General features: G+C 36.6%; 1 protein-coding gene across 1 annotated transcript; it reads left to right on the top strand.

The window, feature by feature from the left end:
• Positions 1-219: 219 nt before the first annotated feature.
• Positions 220-14,109, top strand: LOC149201740 (beta-glucosidase 22-like). The gene is made up of 13 exons (XM_089403001.1): positions 220-407; positions 485-548; positions 630-688; positions 9,589-9,664; positions 9,766-9,837; positions 9,952-10,039; positions 11,302-11,554; positions 12,021-12,136; positions 12,241-12,461; positions 12,941-12,969; positions 13,072-13,174; positions 13,251-13,359; positions 13,726-14,109. The coding sequence occupies exons 1-13, from the start codon at positions 255-257 to the stop codon at positions 13,997-13,999; spliced, it is 1,617 nt and encodes a 538-aa protein (XP_089259127.1). The 5' UTR covers positions 220-254; the 3' UTR covers positions 14,000-14,109.
• Positions 14,110-19,913: the final 5,804 nt, after the last annotated feature.

The raw sequence follows: 19,913 nt of genomic DNA, 5'->3' as shown, positions 1-19,913 counted from the left end.
TCGAGGACAAAACATGTCAAATACAAATACATCAATGCAGTTGAAGTGTCACGGAACCTACGCGTAAACGCATGCCTGAACGTTCGAAGTCAACTAATCCTTCGAATCTTCTCCTTTCAATATCATTCACTGTGTCGTGTAGTGTTATATCTCATTTCCACGCTGTTTGTTTCTTCTTGATCCACAGCTCAATGATCGTTCTTTATTTTTAGTTTATCAGAGTTCCACGAAATATTTGGTATCTTATTATTAGCATGGCAGAGAGATCGGCACTGGTCTGTTGGGTGTTAATTGGATTCTATTTTCTCACTACTCCTAACATTTATCGAGCGGAGTCTAAGTCTATGATAACCAGACATGACTTTCCTTCAGATTTTATTTTTGGCGCAGGCACTTCTGCGTACCAGGTCGGCCAATGCTTGTTCTCATGACTCTGCCTTATATATTATATACACATTGATGCTAAGCTTTGCCGGGCGTGCAGGTTGAAGGCGCTGCAGCATTGGATGGCCGGAAACCCAGCATTTGGGATACTTTCACCCACGCAGGTCGCCCCTTACCCTTCACTCAACAATATTTTTCCATAGTTCATTTTTGGATATTAATATCAAGCATCGAATGATCTACAGGTAACATGCCCGATAAAAGCACAGGAGATGTTGCAGCAGATCAATATCACCATTATAGAGTAACAACTTCTACTACTCCTCTCTGCTCTTTAGGTTATGAAATAAATTAACCTAACCTAAAGATGTGATTGTGATAATTAACTACAAATTAGGTTATGAAATCTATAATTTCCTTAATTTGCTTGCACCTCCAACAGCCCCTGTATAATCCATGAAAATTCATTTTAACTTTCAGTTAATCATGGTTTAATTTGGGTTAAAAGTATCGAATCTCTTAATTTTTATCTAGAAAACCAGTTCGTGATATATTTAAATTTAAATTAATTTATCTGTATATTTGAATTCCCTATCATTATTTATAATCAACCTTAAATGCTTAACATTAAAAAAATTACATATTTACTCTCAATCTACAAGAAAAACTCCTCTTCAAGGGAAAACAAAACTGTAACCCCAATTCCAAACCTAACCGAGAATATAAATGCCACATTACCATTACAATACTGCTTGAAATTAAATCAGAGTTAAGTAATTTGACCGTCGTGTGTGAGGGTGATCATTGTTTTGAATTCTTACTAAGTTCCAGCAACCCTTGTGCTGACGTGAATTTCATCGTCCGGAAAAAGCTTTGCTAAGCCGAAATCTGAAATCTTAGGATTCAGCTTCTCGTCCAACAAAATATTGCTGGCTTTAATGTCCCGATGAATTGTCCGCGGTTGAGAATCTTGGTGAAGATAGAGAAGGCCACGAGCTATCCCCATTATGATGATGTAACGCTTCTGCCAATCAAGGTGTTTACGTTTCTTTGGATCTGTATGTTGAAACACGACAACTAACTGATGATCATGCCTGAACTGGGTATATCGAAATATAAGAGCTTTCTATCTACATTTAATAAAATGCAAGTGACTTACCGAATAAAATCTTATCAAGCCTCATATTCGGTAAGTACTCGTAAACGAGCAACGTTTCTGAACCCCCTGAGCAACAACCGAGTAGCTTCACAAGATTTCGATGTTGAATTTTGGCCACAAGTTTTACTTCATTCATAAACTGTTTTCTTCCTTGCATAGAATGTACGGAGAGCCTCTTCACAGCTATGTTTTTTCCATCATCAGTAGTTCCCTGTGAGATTCAAGCAAAAAAAATGCGTATGAAGAATGGGTGATGTAGTTAGTCTTAATTGTCTCAAAGCTATAGATTTATTTTCAAGACAGCAATGTGCTTCCAAAGGTCGAGCGTGCAGTGAGAGCACCCCGCAGATGATATGAATATGAAAAGTGGTAGAAGCTTTCTTTATAACATAAGTTTACCTTGTATACAGAACCAAATCCTCTCTCTCCGAGCTTGTTATCATCATGGAAATTCCCGGTTGCGGCTAGCAATGTTTTCATCTTGAACAATACTTGCCGTTCCTCACTGATTGGCGTGTCTTCCTCCACTTCATGAACTATACAATATGCAAAATAGATAGGCACATCAGAAAATATTGGAGCAAAAATCGAGAATATCTATTTTAGTTCCCTCAATCAATTGGTAGGTCTCTTATATATGTAATGTTTGTGTTCTCAACATCGATCTAAGAGAGCATAATGTTCCAGATTGCATGGAAATCAATGTATTGTATCTGTGATGATTTATCATATCTTATATTTTCACACATAGATAACAGAGATCCATTACATAGAACCACTACAACACCCGTGACAACCTATCCATTCTATGTGTGTACACATTTATGTAACTACCTTATATCAATTTTAACTCCATTTATCAATCACCTCCCAGAGGTATCAAACTCTTTCCTGATAGGCTGGTCAAATGCCGTTTGATCTCAAGTTCCAAAAAGATCAGATTTTGTAACTGAATTGAAGGGATTAAACTAAGATTTAAAATGAATCTACTCTAATTACAATGTCTAGCAAAAACTTCAGATATAAAGTTTAGTTTTATCAAAAATTAAAATAATTGTCAATATAAAGTTTAGTTTTATCAAAAATTAAAATAGTTGTAGATATAAAGTTTAGTTTTATCAAAAATTAAAATAATTATTTGAATTTTACAGTGTGTGTCAGGCCAGGGTAACTCCACATTGAACGAGAGAAAACATTGATTGATTTTATTCATTAGCTAACACATTATTTATACATATACAAAACGGATCAGTTCATTTTCTAGATGACTGTCGAGCTTCACCTCATCCGTTTCGGATTAGGTGTCAACATTCCCCCCTTAATCTGAAGGGATGTTGGTGAGTCCAAGCATCATTCTGAATCTTTCAAGCTTTTCTCTTCCAAGCAATTTGGTGAAGATGTCTGCAATTTGCTCGTTTGTGGAACAATGACGGAGATGGATTGTTTTGGCCTCAACATGATGTCGGATCAGATGATATTTAGTATTGATGTGCTTAGTACGATCATGGAACTTTGGGTTCTTGGCCAACTTTATTGCAGATGTGTTATCAATCATGAGTGGAGTTGATTGTATTTGTTTTACCTGCAAATCTTCAAGAATTTTCTTGAGCCACACAATTTCTTTCGTTGCTTCAGCTGCTGCCACAGATTCTGCTTCTGTTGTGGAATCTGCTGGTACTGATTGTTTGCGTGATCTCCAGGAGACAGCTCCTGATCCAAGACTCATAGCATATCCTGAAGTAGATACCCCAGTTTCTTTGTCTCCATCGAAGTCTGAATCAGAGTATCCAATCAAGTTGAAGTCGTCCACCTGTGTATACTTGATTCCAAGGTCTTGAGTTCCCTTCAAGTACCTTAGAACTCTTTTTGCAGCAGACCAATGTCCTTCACAAGGCTTTTGCATAAACCTTGAGAGGATTCCAACAGCAAATGAAATGTCTAGTCTGGTAGTAGTGAGGTAGATGAGACTTCCTACAAGCTGTCTATACTTTGTTGCATCCTCAAATTCTTTTCCTTCAATAGATGTGAGCTTCAAGTTTTATTCCATTGGAGTAGAAAGGGGATTGCACTCTGTCATGCCAAATCTGTTTAACAAATCTCCAATGTATTTCTTTTGAGAAAGAAATATGGACTTTGGATGTTGGGTTACTTCAATGCCAAGATAGTAGTGAACATAGCCCAAATCAGTCATTTCAAAAAATTTTCCTAATTCTTTCTTTATGGATGCAATATAACTTTCATTGTTCCCTGTCATTAAAAGATCATCTACATATACCACAAGATATACAACTGTTTTGCCAACTTTCTTGACAAATAAAGTTGCATCATCAAGATCAAAATGTTTGAAGTTGAGTTTCAGAAGATGCTCAGTTAGTTTTTCATATCAGGCTCGTGGTGCTTGTTTGAGGCCATACAAGGACTTCACAAGTTTGCATACTTTGTGTTCATGTCCTTTCACAGCAAATCCTTCAGGTTGGGACATAAAAACATTCTCTTTTAGATCTCCATTCAAGAATGCAGTTTTTACATCCATTTGATGCACTTTCCAATCGTTCTGAGCAGCTAGTGCAAAGAGTGTCCGGATGGTGGCCCATTTTGCTGTGGGAGCAAAAGTTTCCTCATAATCGACCCCTTCCTTTTGTGCAAAACCTTTTGCCACAAGCCTAGCTTTGTGCTTGTCAAGTGAGCCATCAGCTTTGTACTTGTTCTTGTAGACCCACTTGCAGCCAATTGGTTTGGTTCCAAATGGAGGATCAACCAGCTTCCAAGTGCCATTCTTTATGAGGGCATCATACTCCTTCTGCATCGCTTCTTTCCATTCATCATGAGAAGCAGCTTCTTTGAAGGAAGTTGGTTCAAAATCTGTAGACAAGTTCAATTCACAATCATAAGTAACATCCATATCAACAGGTGAATTAGAGTTATCTACATCACCTCCATCTTGTCGGTTTGAATTTCTGGTTCCTGTTTTTCCAATTTCATCAGGATGAACACTTTCAAGTGTCTTTGTCAGCCACTTTGGGGGACCTTTCTGAGATGGTCCAGGCTGCTCTGTTGATTGAGTTGGGTCTGAATCAAGATTGAGTCTCCCAATTCTATCAATTACATCACTTAAAGCATCATCCGTTGTTGGAGTGTCATGCAGGGGAGATTGTTCTTCAGAAGAAGATTCCACATGTTGATTTAGTATAGGAATCCCCCCTTCAAGATGTGGAATCTGATTATCAAACTCTTGGAATGATTTCGGTTTTGTGAATCTATCCAAGCGATCAAGTTGCCGCTCAACAACACTGTCTGATTTGGATGATTCAAGAAAAATGACATCTCTAGATAAAACAAACTTTTTATTTACTTCATCATAAAGGCGGTATGCTTTAGATGTGTTTGAATACCCCAGGAAGATACACTTACGACTTCTAGCACCAAGTTTGTTTCTATGTACCTTTGGTATTAAAGCATAACAGGTGGAACCAAATATCCTGAGATGTTTTACCGAAGGAACATGTCCATACCACAATTCATAAGGAGTCTTGTTTCTTATAGCACTAGATGGACATCTATTCTTTATATATGCAGCACATAGAACAGCATCAGCCCAAAACATTGTCTTTACATTTTTGAAGAAAAGCATGGATCGTACCATATTCAAAATTGTTCTGTTCATTCTTTCAGCTACACCATTCTGTTGAGGATTATAAGGCACAGTTGTTTGATGTTTAATCCCATGTTGGCGAAGATAGTGTTCAAATTCATTTGATGTATATTCTTTTCCATTATCAGTGCGAATAGACCCAATATGAGATTGTGCATCATTTTCAATCCACTTATGAAAATTCTTGAATGTTTGAAAAGCATCAGATTTGTTCTTCAATAAGTAAACCCAACACATTCTGGTGTAATCATCAATAAATGTCATGATATATTTATTTCCATTTGCAGAAGGAACAGGCATTGGACCACATAAATCTGAATGAATAAGTTCAAGCTTCCTATGTGCTCTTGAATGTGAATCATGAAAAGACTGTTTGCTATGCTTTCCTAGAATGCAAGCATCACATTGTTTATGTTTTCTAGGAATTGTAGGCAAACCAACAACACCATTTTTCTTCAACAAGCGGAGACTATCATAGTTTAAATGTCCAAATCTAGCATGCCATAATAAACTTGATGGAAGTGCACCTTCTTCATGATGAGAAATATATGAGAAATGCTGTGCATGAGCAGAGGTTCCTTGCAGTTTAAGGAGTCTTTCTTCTTCTATACCCCTCATGACAAGTGAGTGGTCAGATGCCTTTCTTACCTCAAGCTTGCCATCAAACATGTGAATGGAGTGACCTTGCTGGCGGATGTGGACCAGGGACAACAAGTTTCTCTTCAGCTGTGGGAGATATAGAACATGATCCAGAAGAAAGTCTGGAAGACCAGGCAGTTTAAGCCTGATTGTGCCAAGCCCTGATGGCTTGATTTTTGACTGATCTGCAAAGTATACTGCTCCATCAACATTGTCAGTGAAATCTTCAAAGAAATCTCTCCTATAAGTCATATGACAGGTTGCTCCTGAATCAAGCAACCAGTCATTTTTCGAAGAAGCAAGTGAAGCATTAAACAAATCTTCATTTACTCCAATGTTACATTGTGCCTCAATATAGTGAGCGGATTCAGGTGCTTTACCTTTGTCTGAGTCATCAGTTTTACCTTTCTGCTGATTTCTTCTCTGCTCAACTTTGTCCCATGGTAGCTTGCATGTAGAAGCATCATGTCATCCATTTCGTTTGCAGCGAATGCAATGCAGATCTGCCTTTTCTGCTTGAGGATGTCTGCCCCCCCTGCCTCTGAAGTATCTTCCTCTTCCTCTTCGTCCACCTCTTCCTCTTGTAGAATCTTGAGCAGGCTGCTTTTCTTTATGAGCAAGGCAAACAGTCTCTTCAGAAGATTCAGGGACTGTTTTCTTTCCAAAGGCTTTCTCTCTTTCAGCAAACTTTTTCAGAAGAGTGTCAAAGGTTATATCTTTAAGATTTCCATTTGCTTGTAAAGACTCAAGATAGTTAGAGTAAATAGGATAGAGTGCTTTGAGAAAGGCAATAAGAGAGATATCCAACTCAACCTTAGTGGATTTAATATCATGCACTATAGACTTTATTTCAGATGCAAGAGTAAGAGGATCATTATTTTTCAGTTCAAGAGTGAAGAGTTTAATCATGAGCTGAACAACTTCAAGTGCAGAATGTGTATCATAGAGTTCTTTCAGCTTTTGTAAAGCTTCAAAGGTAGTGGAATAGGATGAAATATGACGACTTACTTCCTCATTTACAGATGCTGCGATCAATGCAAAGGCTTTGCTGTTCTTGTTTTCCCAAATGGCGAGTTCTTTGTCTGATGTGGGCTGCACAGGGTCTTTGTCTTCTTCTCCGACACACACTCCTTTCCACAGCTCATTGTAGATGAGGGTGTGTTTCACCATCCGAGACCATTCAGAATAGTTCTCCTTGCCGGTGAGAACTATTCCGACCATTGAAATGATTAAATGCATTCTGTAAAAAAAATATCTCTTCCAAAAACACTTCTGTTGAGAGAGAAAAAAAAATCCTTATATGATAGCCTTATGCATTTTATTTTTCTTCTAACATTCCATCAGCATATATATATCACTGCTCACATATATATCATGTATATCACTGTTTAAAAAAAGGGCGCTCATATACATATCACTTCTCACATATATATCAATGTATATCACTGTTTAAGAAAAGGGCGCTCATATATCACTTCTCACATATATATCAATGTATATCACTGTTTAAAAAAAAGGGCGCTCATATACATATTACTTCTCACATATATATCAATGTATATCACTGTTCAACAATAAAAGGGCGCTCATATGAAAACGCTGTGGTATCCTGGGGGTTTCACGCCATGGTAGCCGCTGCCCAGAGGTGGAACACATATCGATTTCTCGTTAGCTATACTATACCCCATCTGAAATGGCTCCTCCAGTACTCGGCCTTGTCTTTGCCCGTTGACATATGCTGGAATGAAATAAACCAACAGTCCCGAGAACAGTCTTTAAAAAACGCAGCGATACCAATTAGAACAGTCTTTTAAAAAAAATGCAGGGGTTCAATGCACCAGGTTACCATGTCTTCAACGCAGTTACCAACAGTCACAGTCAACCATTTCAAGCTTTTAAAAAAACGCAGTCATCTTTACAAGAAAGTCGATGAAGGCATTTACAATTCGTCAGCACAAAGGAGAATCACTTCTGAGCTCTCAGGCAGCATTCAATACAACGCAATCTTGAATACCATAAAAAACGCAGTCTACAGTAAAAAATGCAGTAGCATTTTTATAATAAAACGCAGTCTTCTTGCGTTGCTTCAAATACATTAAACGCAGGCTTCAATACATTAAACGCAGCTTCAATACGTTAAACGCAGCATCAAATACATTAAACGCAGCTTCAATACGTTAAACGCAGCATCAAATACATTAAACGCAGCTTCAATACATTAAAACGTTGCTTTCCAGATGTGCAGAAGTCACAAAACACACCATTAACGCAGTCATGAAGGCACCATCAGTTTCGTTTGAATGGAAGGAGATAGGTTTTTACCAACATCAGAAAACGCATCAACGCATAGTTCCACGGACAGAGGGCGCAGTCTCCATGTCTCAGCAGTGTCAGGAATCCCTCAGCAGAGGGCGCAGTCTCAGCAGTGTCAGGAATCCCTCAGGATGATGCAGCACTCAGCAGGAGTTACACTATTTTGGGACCTGTGCTCTGATACCATGTCAGGCCAGGGTAACTCCACATTGAACGAGAGAAAACACTGATTGATTTTATTCATTAGCTAACACATTATTTATACATATACAAAACGGATCAGTTCATCTTCTAGATGACTGTCCAGCTTCACCTCATCCGTTTCGGATTAGGTGTCAACAGTGTGCATTGAATATGTGCTTAGCACATTTATGTTGATTGAAAGCTTTTTCAAATAGGTTAATGGTTTAAGATTTAGAGGCATTTTATAGGAGTTAAAGTATGTGTATTTATAGATCAGTAGCAGGGAATTCTGGATGGCATTGGTTTTCTTGTAATCGCATTAGTTTCCTTGTAAATGGTAAACCAAGATATCAGCCAATACTATCCTTCTTTACTGCTAATTTGACAATAGAATTATAATAAATTTTCTCGCTAAAAAATAGGAATAAAAATAAAATGGGTGTAGAACATACCTACCTATCCTGGGTTTGAGCTTGATTATATGTTTCTTTAGCTTGGGTTTGAACTTGATAATATGCTTCTTTAGCTTTGTGATTGATAGATTTAAGTCATCCTTAACTAAATTAAAATCCTAAATATCAGATTTCAGAATATTTCAAATATCTAACTAACCAGAGCAAAATCACTTCCCAAGTTTGCAACCTACTTAATCCTAGATGCATAAGATAAACGTTCTAGCGAAAGATGCAATTTAATGAACCGGCCCAGTACATCACCCGACACTGCCCAAACAAGGGATTATTGCAAAAATAAAATAAAATGGCTGCTTGACCCTCCTACCAGCTAACATGATCATGTACAATACCTTGAAATATGGTAGTCTTCAGTCTTCTCCAAGATTGGAAGAGGCACACGAGCAACGCGAGAAGCAAGCTGTCAACAACACCTAAAATTATGGGTACCCTCTATGGTCGTGTGATCCGCATCCGTGGTGTATGACCTACCGTATTAGTTGGCGCTGCCGCAGGAGGCAAATTAGGGATATTAAGGATAGTTGGCGCTTCCACAGGGGCTGTTGGAGGTGCAGGCAAATTAAGGATATTAGTTGGCGCTTCCGCAGGGACTGTCGGAGGTGCAGGCAAATCAAGGATACTAGTTGACGCTTCCACAGGGGCTGTTGGAGGTGCAAGCAAATTAAGGAAATTATAGATTTCATAACCTAACCTAAAGATGTGATTGTGATAATTAACTACTTCAAATTTTATTTTATTATTTATAATTAGCGTTTGCTTTCATGGATGATGATATTACTTGCCAGGAGGATGTTGCTCTCATGAGTGAAATGGGGTTAGACGCTTACAGATTTTCTATCTCCTGGTCTCGACTTATACCTGGTAACACACATACACATATGTTTCTTCGTGTACAATCGAGAAACCTAGCAGTATATTGTTAATATAATTCTTTTCAACTTACAGGAATTGCATCCCTGCAGATGGAAGGGGAGTCGTCAATCCCAAGGGCGTTGAATACTACAATAATCTTATCAATGAACTTGTCCTCCATGGTAACATGATCATTGAGAAGAGCACTATGAACTTGAGCTTTACAGCCTTTCATTAAAATGCAAATAGTGCCAACGCTGTCATTGCATTGTGAATGATTGGTACAAATCTTGCAGGTGTTGAGCCACATATCACATTGTATCACTTCGATCTGCCTCAAAGTTTGGAAGATGCTTATGACGGATGGCTCAATCCCCAGATAGTGTAATGCTTTATTATTTTTATATTTTTTTTTAATGTGCGCTAATAACTTGATATAGGATGAATTAATAATTATTTAACAAAAGGATTTGTATATAAAATAATTTAAAAGGAAATCAAGATACAGAATTACTATACTTCTCTGACCGTGAAATATTTTACTATTGTTTTATTTAATGTTCACAAGTCTACTGTTTTTTTTAATGTTCACAAGTCTAGTGTTAAAATGTATTTAAAAAATCTGGATCCACCATGACAATGTTCACGAGTCAGTGTTAAAGTGTATTTAAAAAATTGGGATTTACTATTATATATTATGCGACTATTTTGTAATTAGTTTACAAAATAGAATAAAAGATAGATCAACCATTTGAAAATAAGTTTTTTTCTAGGGTTAAATTTCCTTTACATTATACAAATGAACAATTTATTGGATGATTCAAAGAACAAAACCTCATTTCTACATATAAGAGTTTAAGGGGTCATAATATTGGACATAACAATAATAATATAATGGCACAATAATAACAATAGTAATCTTCTATGGAACATAATAATAACAATATGGGGATAACAGGGGACAATAACAATAAGACCTACAATAAGAATAGTAATGGGAAATCACTAGTACTATAAAAACCTAACATCACAAAACTTCACTTTTTAAAATAAAAATCACACTTGTAACACACTTATTTCTATAAAATTTATTGGAAAATTAAGTTACATGTCACGAGTAAATAAACTTGCTAGTCTGTTTCAAATAAACATAAAAAGTTGTTATCATTATTTCCTGTGTTGATCTGCACTGTAGGTTTTCCTTCAATATATGAAAGATGCCTCTCCATGAAGAGGCCCTCCATTTGTTTAACTGGTTACGAGTACACCACCTAACATTGATAGTTTTTTTTTTATAATGTGTCAGCAGCATTAATTCTTCTTCCTTTGATAAAGTTTCTTTTATAATTTGCAGCAGCTAGTTCATTGAATTGACTAAAGGTATAAAAAATGAAGTTTTTCAAATATTTATTATTTGATTTTTTAAATATAATTTTTTCTGAATTTATTTTGAGAATCATTTCTCAATTTATAACAATTTTTTTAAAATAAATTTAATGATGGAAAGTTAAGATTTTTTTTTACAATTAGACAGGTTTTGTTTCCAAAAGTTAACCATTACCTATAAGACACCTTAATGTAGTAGAGGAATGTGTGATTAAATTTAAAAATATTATATTAATGACATGATCATGTGTTGTGTGCAGGAAGGACTTCAAAGCATATGCGGAAGTTTGCTTTAGAGAATTTGGTGACAGGGTCAAGTATTGGACTACTTTTAACGAAGCGAATGCGTTTCCTATCCTGGGTTATGATCTTAGTGTATGGCCACCTCAACGATGTTCTTACCCGTTTGGCAATTGTAGTGCTGGAAACTCCACAGTGGAACCATACATTGTTGGTCAACGTGTTTTGTTATCCCATGCGGCGACAGTAGAGCTTTACAGGGAGAAGTTCCAGGTTCTGTATTTTAATCCATTTTTGTCCCAGGTTATCTGAAGATTTAATTAGCAGTAGGAATTGTTTTTACTGATAAAAGTGGTTGGAATTTGAGGAAAAAATTCAAAAATTTTTGTAGATACAGTATTTAAATCATGTTTTTGATGATGGAAATAGATTCAGCACCATCAAAAATCTCTAAAGTGTTAAAAATTATAATATAAAGTTTGACAACTTTTATTTGGATTTACAAAAATCTGGTAAAAATCCCCACCAGATTTCTTCAGGACAAAAAAAAATCAGACCATCTCATTTATTTATTTCTTCCATCTTTATAATCATGGTATTACTGAGTAGAATTGAAATATGATCACTAATATATTTATGGTAAGGTAAATATTAAATACAATGTAGTAAGTTAATCACTGACTCATGTTTATAGTCAGACCTTTTTATTTTCATTTATTGACATTTAACATATTTGCAGAGCAAGCAAAAGGGTTCCATCGGCATCTCGATCTATGCCCCGTGGTATGTACCAATGACAAACTCGTCCGAAGACAGCGCTGCGACTCAAAGAATCTTAGATTTCTTGTATGGCTGGTAATGGCAGAACCAGAAAACCCAACAAATAATGATAAAGTCACTCACCGTTTGTCTGACTAAATTCCATTGTTAATGTGTGAATTCATTCTCTGATTGAGCAGGATAATAGAGCCTGTTATTTATGGAGATTACCCTTCTTCTATGAAGAAGATTGCAGGCTCCAGATTGCCTTCTTTCACCAAACAAGAATCCGAAAAGCTGAGGGGCTCCTTCGATTTCATTGGTCTCATGCATTATACTACTAGTTATGCTTCGGATGCTCCTAGCTACAGGGATTTAACCCCAAGAGACGTACTAGAAGATACGTTGGCAACCACTTCAGGTATATACCTAAAAACTAAAAACTAGAGCAGGCACTCTTTTGATCGAATGCTCTACAAACAAATAAAACTATTATGTATTCAGCATATAAAGATTAAGAAATAAATTTTCTTCTATGATTTAAAGGATGGTAAACTAAGATAATTTATGATTTAAAGGATGGTAAACTAAGATAATTTTTTTATCAGACCATAGCAATTGTAATGGAGCTGAACACTCATGCAAAAGTCTACATTAAAATTTGACAATTAGATGTTAAACATCTGATTATTATTTATAAATTATATTAAGTTGTCATATTCAAAACTCAGCCATTAGATGTTGGTAGGTCATTTTTAAATATACAATGGTCTGTATTTTTTAAACATACTACTAAAGAGATTTATGTTAATTATTAGTTAGACATCTTATACTGATCCAAAAAAAAATCTTTCCCAATAGGATTTGGACTCTAACCCATCTACAATTTTATGATTGCAGTGTATCGAAATGGCATCCCTATTGGTGAGGTAGGCATATGATCATATATTCATCTGTGCACTTAATACGTTCATCTGGATGGAGGGTGGACTAATATCTTCATACTGTTGTTTTAAATCCATTGATTAAAGCTGGCTCCTACTGGACTTCCTATTGTCCCATGGGGAATGCAAGCATTATTGGAATACTTCAAGGGACACTATGCTAATCCTCCTCTAATAATTTATGAAAACGGTATGCTCTTGTGCTTGTACTACAGTATTCAAAATTCTATGATCCTGTTTTGAATTGTGTTCACACCCATGAGTAGGATATGGGCGGTCCAACAATGAATCTCTTCCACTTGCGGACGCATTAAACGATAAGCCAAGGGCAGCCTACCTCCATGATTATCTTCAAAGCTTGCTTGCAGCTGTGAGGTACATTACCCAAATACCATATCGCATTCCAACTTCAAATGTTGTTTATGTTTTTCTTTGCAAAATAATAAGGAGACAATGCAAATAATAAGGAGACAAGTATATTTATTAAATTTGGAAAAGTATATATTCATCTATATTTATTAAATTTGGAAGAGTATAAATTAATCCTGATTCAGAGATTTTTTTTAATTATTTTTTTACTTTATTTTTCTCAAAATTTATTAAGAAAATGTTTTTTTATTCTATCGCATAGTGGTTAAGATAAAAGACTACATATTTTTTTTTTTTTTTTTAATGAAATTGTTTGACAACATAGGATGTGATGGCTGAGTGCTTACCAAATTGGAGTGGAAGTTTGTGCAGGAATGGATCAAACGCCCGCGCATACTTTGCGTGGAGTTTTGTTGACACTTTCGAGTTTCTGGATGGTTATACAATACGCTACGGGCTATATTACGTGGATTTCAAACATAGAGATTTGAAGAGGTACCCAAATCTTTCTGTTCGCTGGTACACACATTTCTTAAAGAGATACACAGATCATCGGCATGTCCGATCATGTTGTTACGACAATGATCACAGTTTCTTCAATGTCTACACCTTTAGGAAAGAACAGCCACTGCTGGAAGCAATTTAGAAAGTGAGCTTCAACGGATCGATATAGATTACAACGGATACGAATCCTGTGAATAATGCAGGTTATTGCGCATAACGATATGTTTTTCATATCTTTCGTAATGGGCACAGGCTAGCTTACAATATTTTTATTTTATGTAGTTAAAATACTACGTTTCTTAATTATAGTGGTGATCAGCAAATATATAATTTGATTTTGTTTTGAGTTCCATGCATTAGGTATCTCTCGATTTTAGGTATGCGAAAGAGGCTCTTTCATTTTCTGTCTATGGATGGATTCTGCTTGGATTCGGCGTCCTCTACCAGGATTGATAACACTACGCTGTTTATTAAAGCAGTTTTCCCAATTTCTGTCTCTTTGGTAGATGGTGTTTTTACCATGGTCGGATTTCTTTTCTTTTTTTTTTCGAGCATTATCACGGAGGACAATGCCGTTCTGGTTTCCGCATGGATTTTTGGGGAAGTGCTGAGACTGATAATCAAAAAAGAAAAACATTACACTGGTATGTGCTGAGACTGATAATCAAAAAAGAAAAACATTAAACTGGTATGTCCCCATGGTCAAATGTTAAGCCTAATACATAATTATTGCTGGTTGCTAAATGTCGTTTTCTGCGTTAAATTTACGGTCTGCTTGCTGGATAATTGAAATTATGCTGTAAGTTTTTGGGCTAAACATTTAGAACGGTATTCATCAACTCCTCAACTGTCTGAGATTTGAATCGTTTTTTAGCTGATTTGCACTCTAAATGTTCATTGTGGGTGTTCATTCTCGTTGAAATGTAATTTCAGCTGCAGCTTAATTAAAACAGCGAACTTATACTTTTTTGAAAACCAACAGTACGTTCATAGCATCGCTTTTCAGCAAGCTGTGGTATTTTTGGAGGGGCAGCTATGACAATCACCATCTGACGCGTGTCCACAGCAGATTTTCAAAACAGCTTTTCATGAGCATAATGTTCGTTTGTTTTGATTGTGCGATAGCCATTCCATTGAAAGGTTGGCTGTCCACCGTCGATTGAAACCAAGCTGCGTACAGGCCTGCAGCACCATGGAATTGACGTGAAGTTTTGGGTTTAATTAATACTTAGCATGGTCCTAATTGCAGGTGAAATGTTGTTAATTTTAATGTTTTTTTTTTTTTTATCTGTGGGAGTATGGGCACAAGTAAACTGATGTAAGTGTTTTTTGGTGTGATATATGTAATGTTTTTGTGTTTATTTGCATAGGTAATGTAAGTGAAAAAAAAAGCAGCTTTTAAGCAAGACGCAGCAGTGTGAATGTAAGTGTTGTTGATTGAAATGCAAAGGAGCACGCAGTAGCAGCGTGAGTGAAAATGTAAGTTTTTGTTTGTTGAGTAAAAACAAAAGGGAATTCGCAGCAGCTAATGAAAGTTTTCTTGTGTGAAATGAAATATGCAGCTGAGTAAATGAAACAAGAAATTTTTTTTACAGCAGTAAATGTAAGAAATTTTTACACAAAAATTTCAAAGCAGAAACAAAGTATTTTTTTGGAGAGACTGAGCAATTTTTTTGTGCATCTGAAGTGTTCTTGTGTAAATCCCTCTATGAGAAGAAGAAGTCTGTAACAGGCAGTCTTTTATTAATGAATACAAAGTTTGTTTTGTGGGTGTAAGAAACTCTGTTCTCCAGCAAACAATTCTTTTTTTGGCTTCCCTGTGCAAAAACACAGCATTGTTCTATGTTCCTCTTTGTTTTGGAATTAGCAGAAATTCCCAACAGTGGTATCATAGCTTGTCCAGGCTCTTTGAAGGTGTCAAAGAAGCTGAAGGAAGGGTTTCCTTGCTGCAACAACTTCTCTAGCAGAGTGAAGACTCATTCAAAAATCCAAGGTATTTCTCAAGATTAGTTTTTTCATTGAGGACAGTCTGTTATTTTAAGTACATAGTCAGGTATTTGAAGCATAGTTAAGAGTGCAAGAATGGCTGGCTCCAGCACGAGCACTCGCATGGGTATCTTTAATACTCAGCTCCTACAGTTTAATGGGAAAAACTATGACTATTGGGCAATAACTATGAGAGCTTTGCCTGTCTCACAAGACCTATGGGAATTTGTTGAGGATGGATTTGAAGAGCCAGCAGATGAAGATGAGTTTAATAATTTGACACAGGCAGAGAAAGATCTGTTGAAGAGCTATAAGAAGAAGGATTCTAAAGCCCTCTTATTTTTGTATCAAGCAGTGCATGAGAGTGTGTTTCCAAGGATAGCAGTAGCCAAGACATCCAAAGAAGCATGGCAAACTCTCAAGACAACCTATCAAGGCATGGAGAAAGTGAAGACAACAAAACTACAGTCGCTGAAGAGAGATTTTGAAAATCTATGCATGAAGGAGTCAGACAATATTGACTCATTTTTCACACATGTAATTGGTCTGGTCACACAAATAAGGTCTCATGGAGAGATTCTTGAAGAAAGAAGGATTGTGGAGAAACTATTGAGGATCCTACCCTCAAAGTTCGATGTGATTGTCACCACCATAAAAGTGGAAAAGGATATCACAAACTTCATAGTTGATGAATTACATGCATCACTGATAACACATGAGAAGAGATTGAGTAGAAATGAAAACTCATCTCTAGAGCATGCCTTCAAGACCCAGATGTCCTTTGGAAGAGAAAGAGGTCAAGGCACAGGAAACAAGAAAGGAAGAGGCAAAAGCCAAAACAGAGGTCGAAGAAACAGTTCAACAAATACTCAAGGAAGAGGCAGCAATCCAAATCAGAACCAAGGCCAAGGCAGCAGCGAACAAAGTGGAAAACATCATGCTCAAGGGCAAAGGTATGAAAAATCCAATGTCCAATGTTACTACTGTAAAAAATATGGGCATTATGCAAATGAACGTAGGAAGAAACAACATGATATGAACAATAGAACGAGTGCAAATTTCACTAAAGAAAATATCAGCCAAAATAATTTGTTTTTAGCATGTAATATGGCTGAAGAAAATAGTGAAGATGTATGGTTTCTAGACTCCGGTTGCAGCAACCATATGACAAGAAACATAGCCCTGTTTTCCATGTCAGATCAGAATGTGAAGTCACAAGTCACACTAGGAACTGATAATAAAGTTTCTGTTATGGGAAAAAGAGAAGTAAATGTCTTAACAAAGAAACGTGAAAAGAAAACCATAGCAGATGTTTATTATGTTCCTGGAATGAATGTCATCTCTTAAGTATTGGACAGCTTGTGCAAAAGGGGTACAATGTTTCTTTGTGAATGATGTATGCACCATCATGGATAGAGCACCCATCATACAATGTATTGCTGAAGTGAAGATGACAAGGAACAGGATGTTCCCTCTCAGAATGAAGCAGATTTGAAAAATAAAGAACTAATAGCAGCAGTGACACAAGAGGCTTATCAAAGCGAACCAAAGGATGAAAATTGGTTGTAGCACTTGAGATTTGGACATCTCAACTTTGGAGGTCTTAATTTGTTGAGTAGAAAAAGAATGGTAAGAGGATTACCATTGATAGAGAAACCAGGCAACATTTGTGAAGGTTGCATCTTAGGGAAACAACACAGAGAAAGTTTTCCATCTGGGAAAAGCATAAGGGCAAAAATACCCTTAGAGATTGTCCACTCAGGTTTATGTGGACCGATGCAAACTCCATCACTTGCAGGCATCCACTACATATTAACATTCATTAATGATTTTACAAGAAAAACTTGGGTTTATTTCTTGAAAAACAAAAGTGAAGTCTTTGAAAGATTTTGCAATTTCAAAGCACTTGTAGAAAACCAAAGCGGACTGCATATCGAATTTCTGAGAATTGATAGAGGAGGTCAGTATATCTCCAAGGAATTTCTACGTTTTTGTAGAGAAAATGGAATTCATAATCAGTTTACAGCTAGGTACACCCTGCAGCAAAATGGAGTTGCTGAAAGGAATAACAGGACAATCATGGATATGGCGAGGAGTATGTTAAAGGCAAAGCATTTGCCAAACGATTATTGGGCTGAAGCTGTACACTATGCAACATACATTTTGAATAGATGCCCTACAAAAGCAGTCATGAACAGAGTGCCGGAAGAAGCATGGAGTGGGAGAAAGCAAGGAGTTACCCACTTGAAAGTTTTTGGATGTGTGGCTTATGCACACATTCCAGATCAGTTAAGGAAAAAGTTGGACAGCAAAGGGGAGAAATGTATTTTCATTGGATACAGTGAGGAATCCAAAGCTTACAGGTTGTATAATCCATCCACCAAGAAGCTCATTGTGAGTAGAGATGTTCAGTTCATTGAGGAGGAAGCTTGAGATGGAAGCATAGAGAAAACAGTGAATGTTAAAACCTCTTTGTCACATGATGAAAATGATGAGGAGATGGTTGAAATACACCCCCAAACAACAGCACCAACACAAGGACAACAAGGGACACCCTTGAGGAGAAATGAAAGTGCTTCTCCAAGCACATCACAAGGAGGAAATTCAAGTGCTTCTTCAAGCACTTGTACACCAAATGAAAGAGGTAAGAATTTCAGAAATTTAATTGATATTTATGAGCAAGAGGCAGAAAATGAAGGTATGAATTCTTTGTTTGTTTTATATTGTCATGTTGATGACCCTATTCATTTCGAAGAGGCAATTAAGGATAAGAAATGAATAGAAGCTATGGATGAGGAAATCAATGCCATAGAAAGAAACAAGACATGGGATTTAGTTGAACTACCAAAAGGAAAGGAGGTCATTGGAGTTAAATGGGTCTACAAGACCAAGAGTAATGCTGAAAGCAAAATAGAAAGACACAAGGCAAGACTTGTTGTCAAAGGATATAAGCAGCAATATGGAAGAGACTATGAGGAAACTTTTGCACCGGTTGCCAGAATGGAAACCGTGAGAGCAGTGCTGTCCATAGCAGCACAAAACAAGTGGAAAGTTTACCAAATGGACATGAAGTCAGCATTCCTAAATTGAGTGTTAATGGAAGAGGTTTACATTGAACAACCTCTAGGCTATGAAAAGAATGGCCAAGAGCACAAAGTGTGCAGATTGAAGAAAGCTCTTTATGGGCTGAAGCAAGCACCAAGAGCATGGTATAGTAGGATAGATGCCTATCTACTGGAAAATGGATTTGAAAAATGTGAGGGAGAACCCACCCTCTACATTGAAGAAAAGGATGGTAAATTACTAATTGTTGTGTTATATGTTGATGATGTTATTTTTACAGGTAATGATGATTATCTTATTGAAAATTTCAAAACAGTCATGAAAGAAGAATTTGAAATGACTAACATGGGTTTGCTGAGATACTTCTTAGGAATAGAAGTAGAACAAAATGGAAATGCGATTTTTATCTTAGAAGGGAAATATGTTAATGAAGTGTTGAAAAGATTTAATATGCAAGAGAGCAAGGCGGCAATCGCTCCCATAGTGATGGGATTAAAACTCAGCAAAGAGGACAACAGTAAGGATTTTGATCCTAGGTTGTATAAGAGCATAGTTGGCAACCTCATGTATTTGACTGCAACTAGGCCGGATATAATGTATGCTGTTAGTTTAATTTCTAGATTCATTGAGAGGCCAAAAGAAGCACATTGGTAGGCAACAAAAAGGATTCTGAGCTATGTTAAAGGTACTAAAAGGTTTGGCATTTTGTACACTGCTTCAGAATGTTCAGATTTAATTGGATACACTAATAGTGATTGGGCTGGAAGTGTAGATGATCGGAAAAGCACATCCAGTTATGTTTTTCACATGGGTTCAGGTGTCGTTCATGGGCTTCTAAAAAACGGCCTATTGTAGCGTTGTCTACAACAGAGGCAGAATATGTGGCAGCTACAGCAGCAGCATGTCAAGCAGTTTGGATGAGAAGGATGTTAAGGAGTTTATGCCAAGAGCAAACAAAAGGAACTGTGATTCTTTGTGACAATAGCTTCGCTATTTCATTATCCAAG

The sequence above is a fragment of the Pinus tabuliformis genome, chromosome 2_1 (genome assembly GCF_031772625.1).
Source record: "Pinus tabuliformis cultivar Carrire ecotype Pingquan chromosome 2_1, CPIR1, whole genome shotgun sequence".
NCBI classification, from domain to species: Eukaryota; Viridiplantae; Streptophyta; class Pinopsida; order Pinales; family Pinaceae; genus Pinus; species Pinus tabuliformis.
Note: the sequence above shows the minus strand (reverse complement) of the source record. Positions and strands in the feature narration are given on the sequence as shown.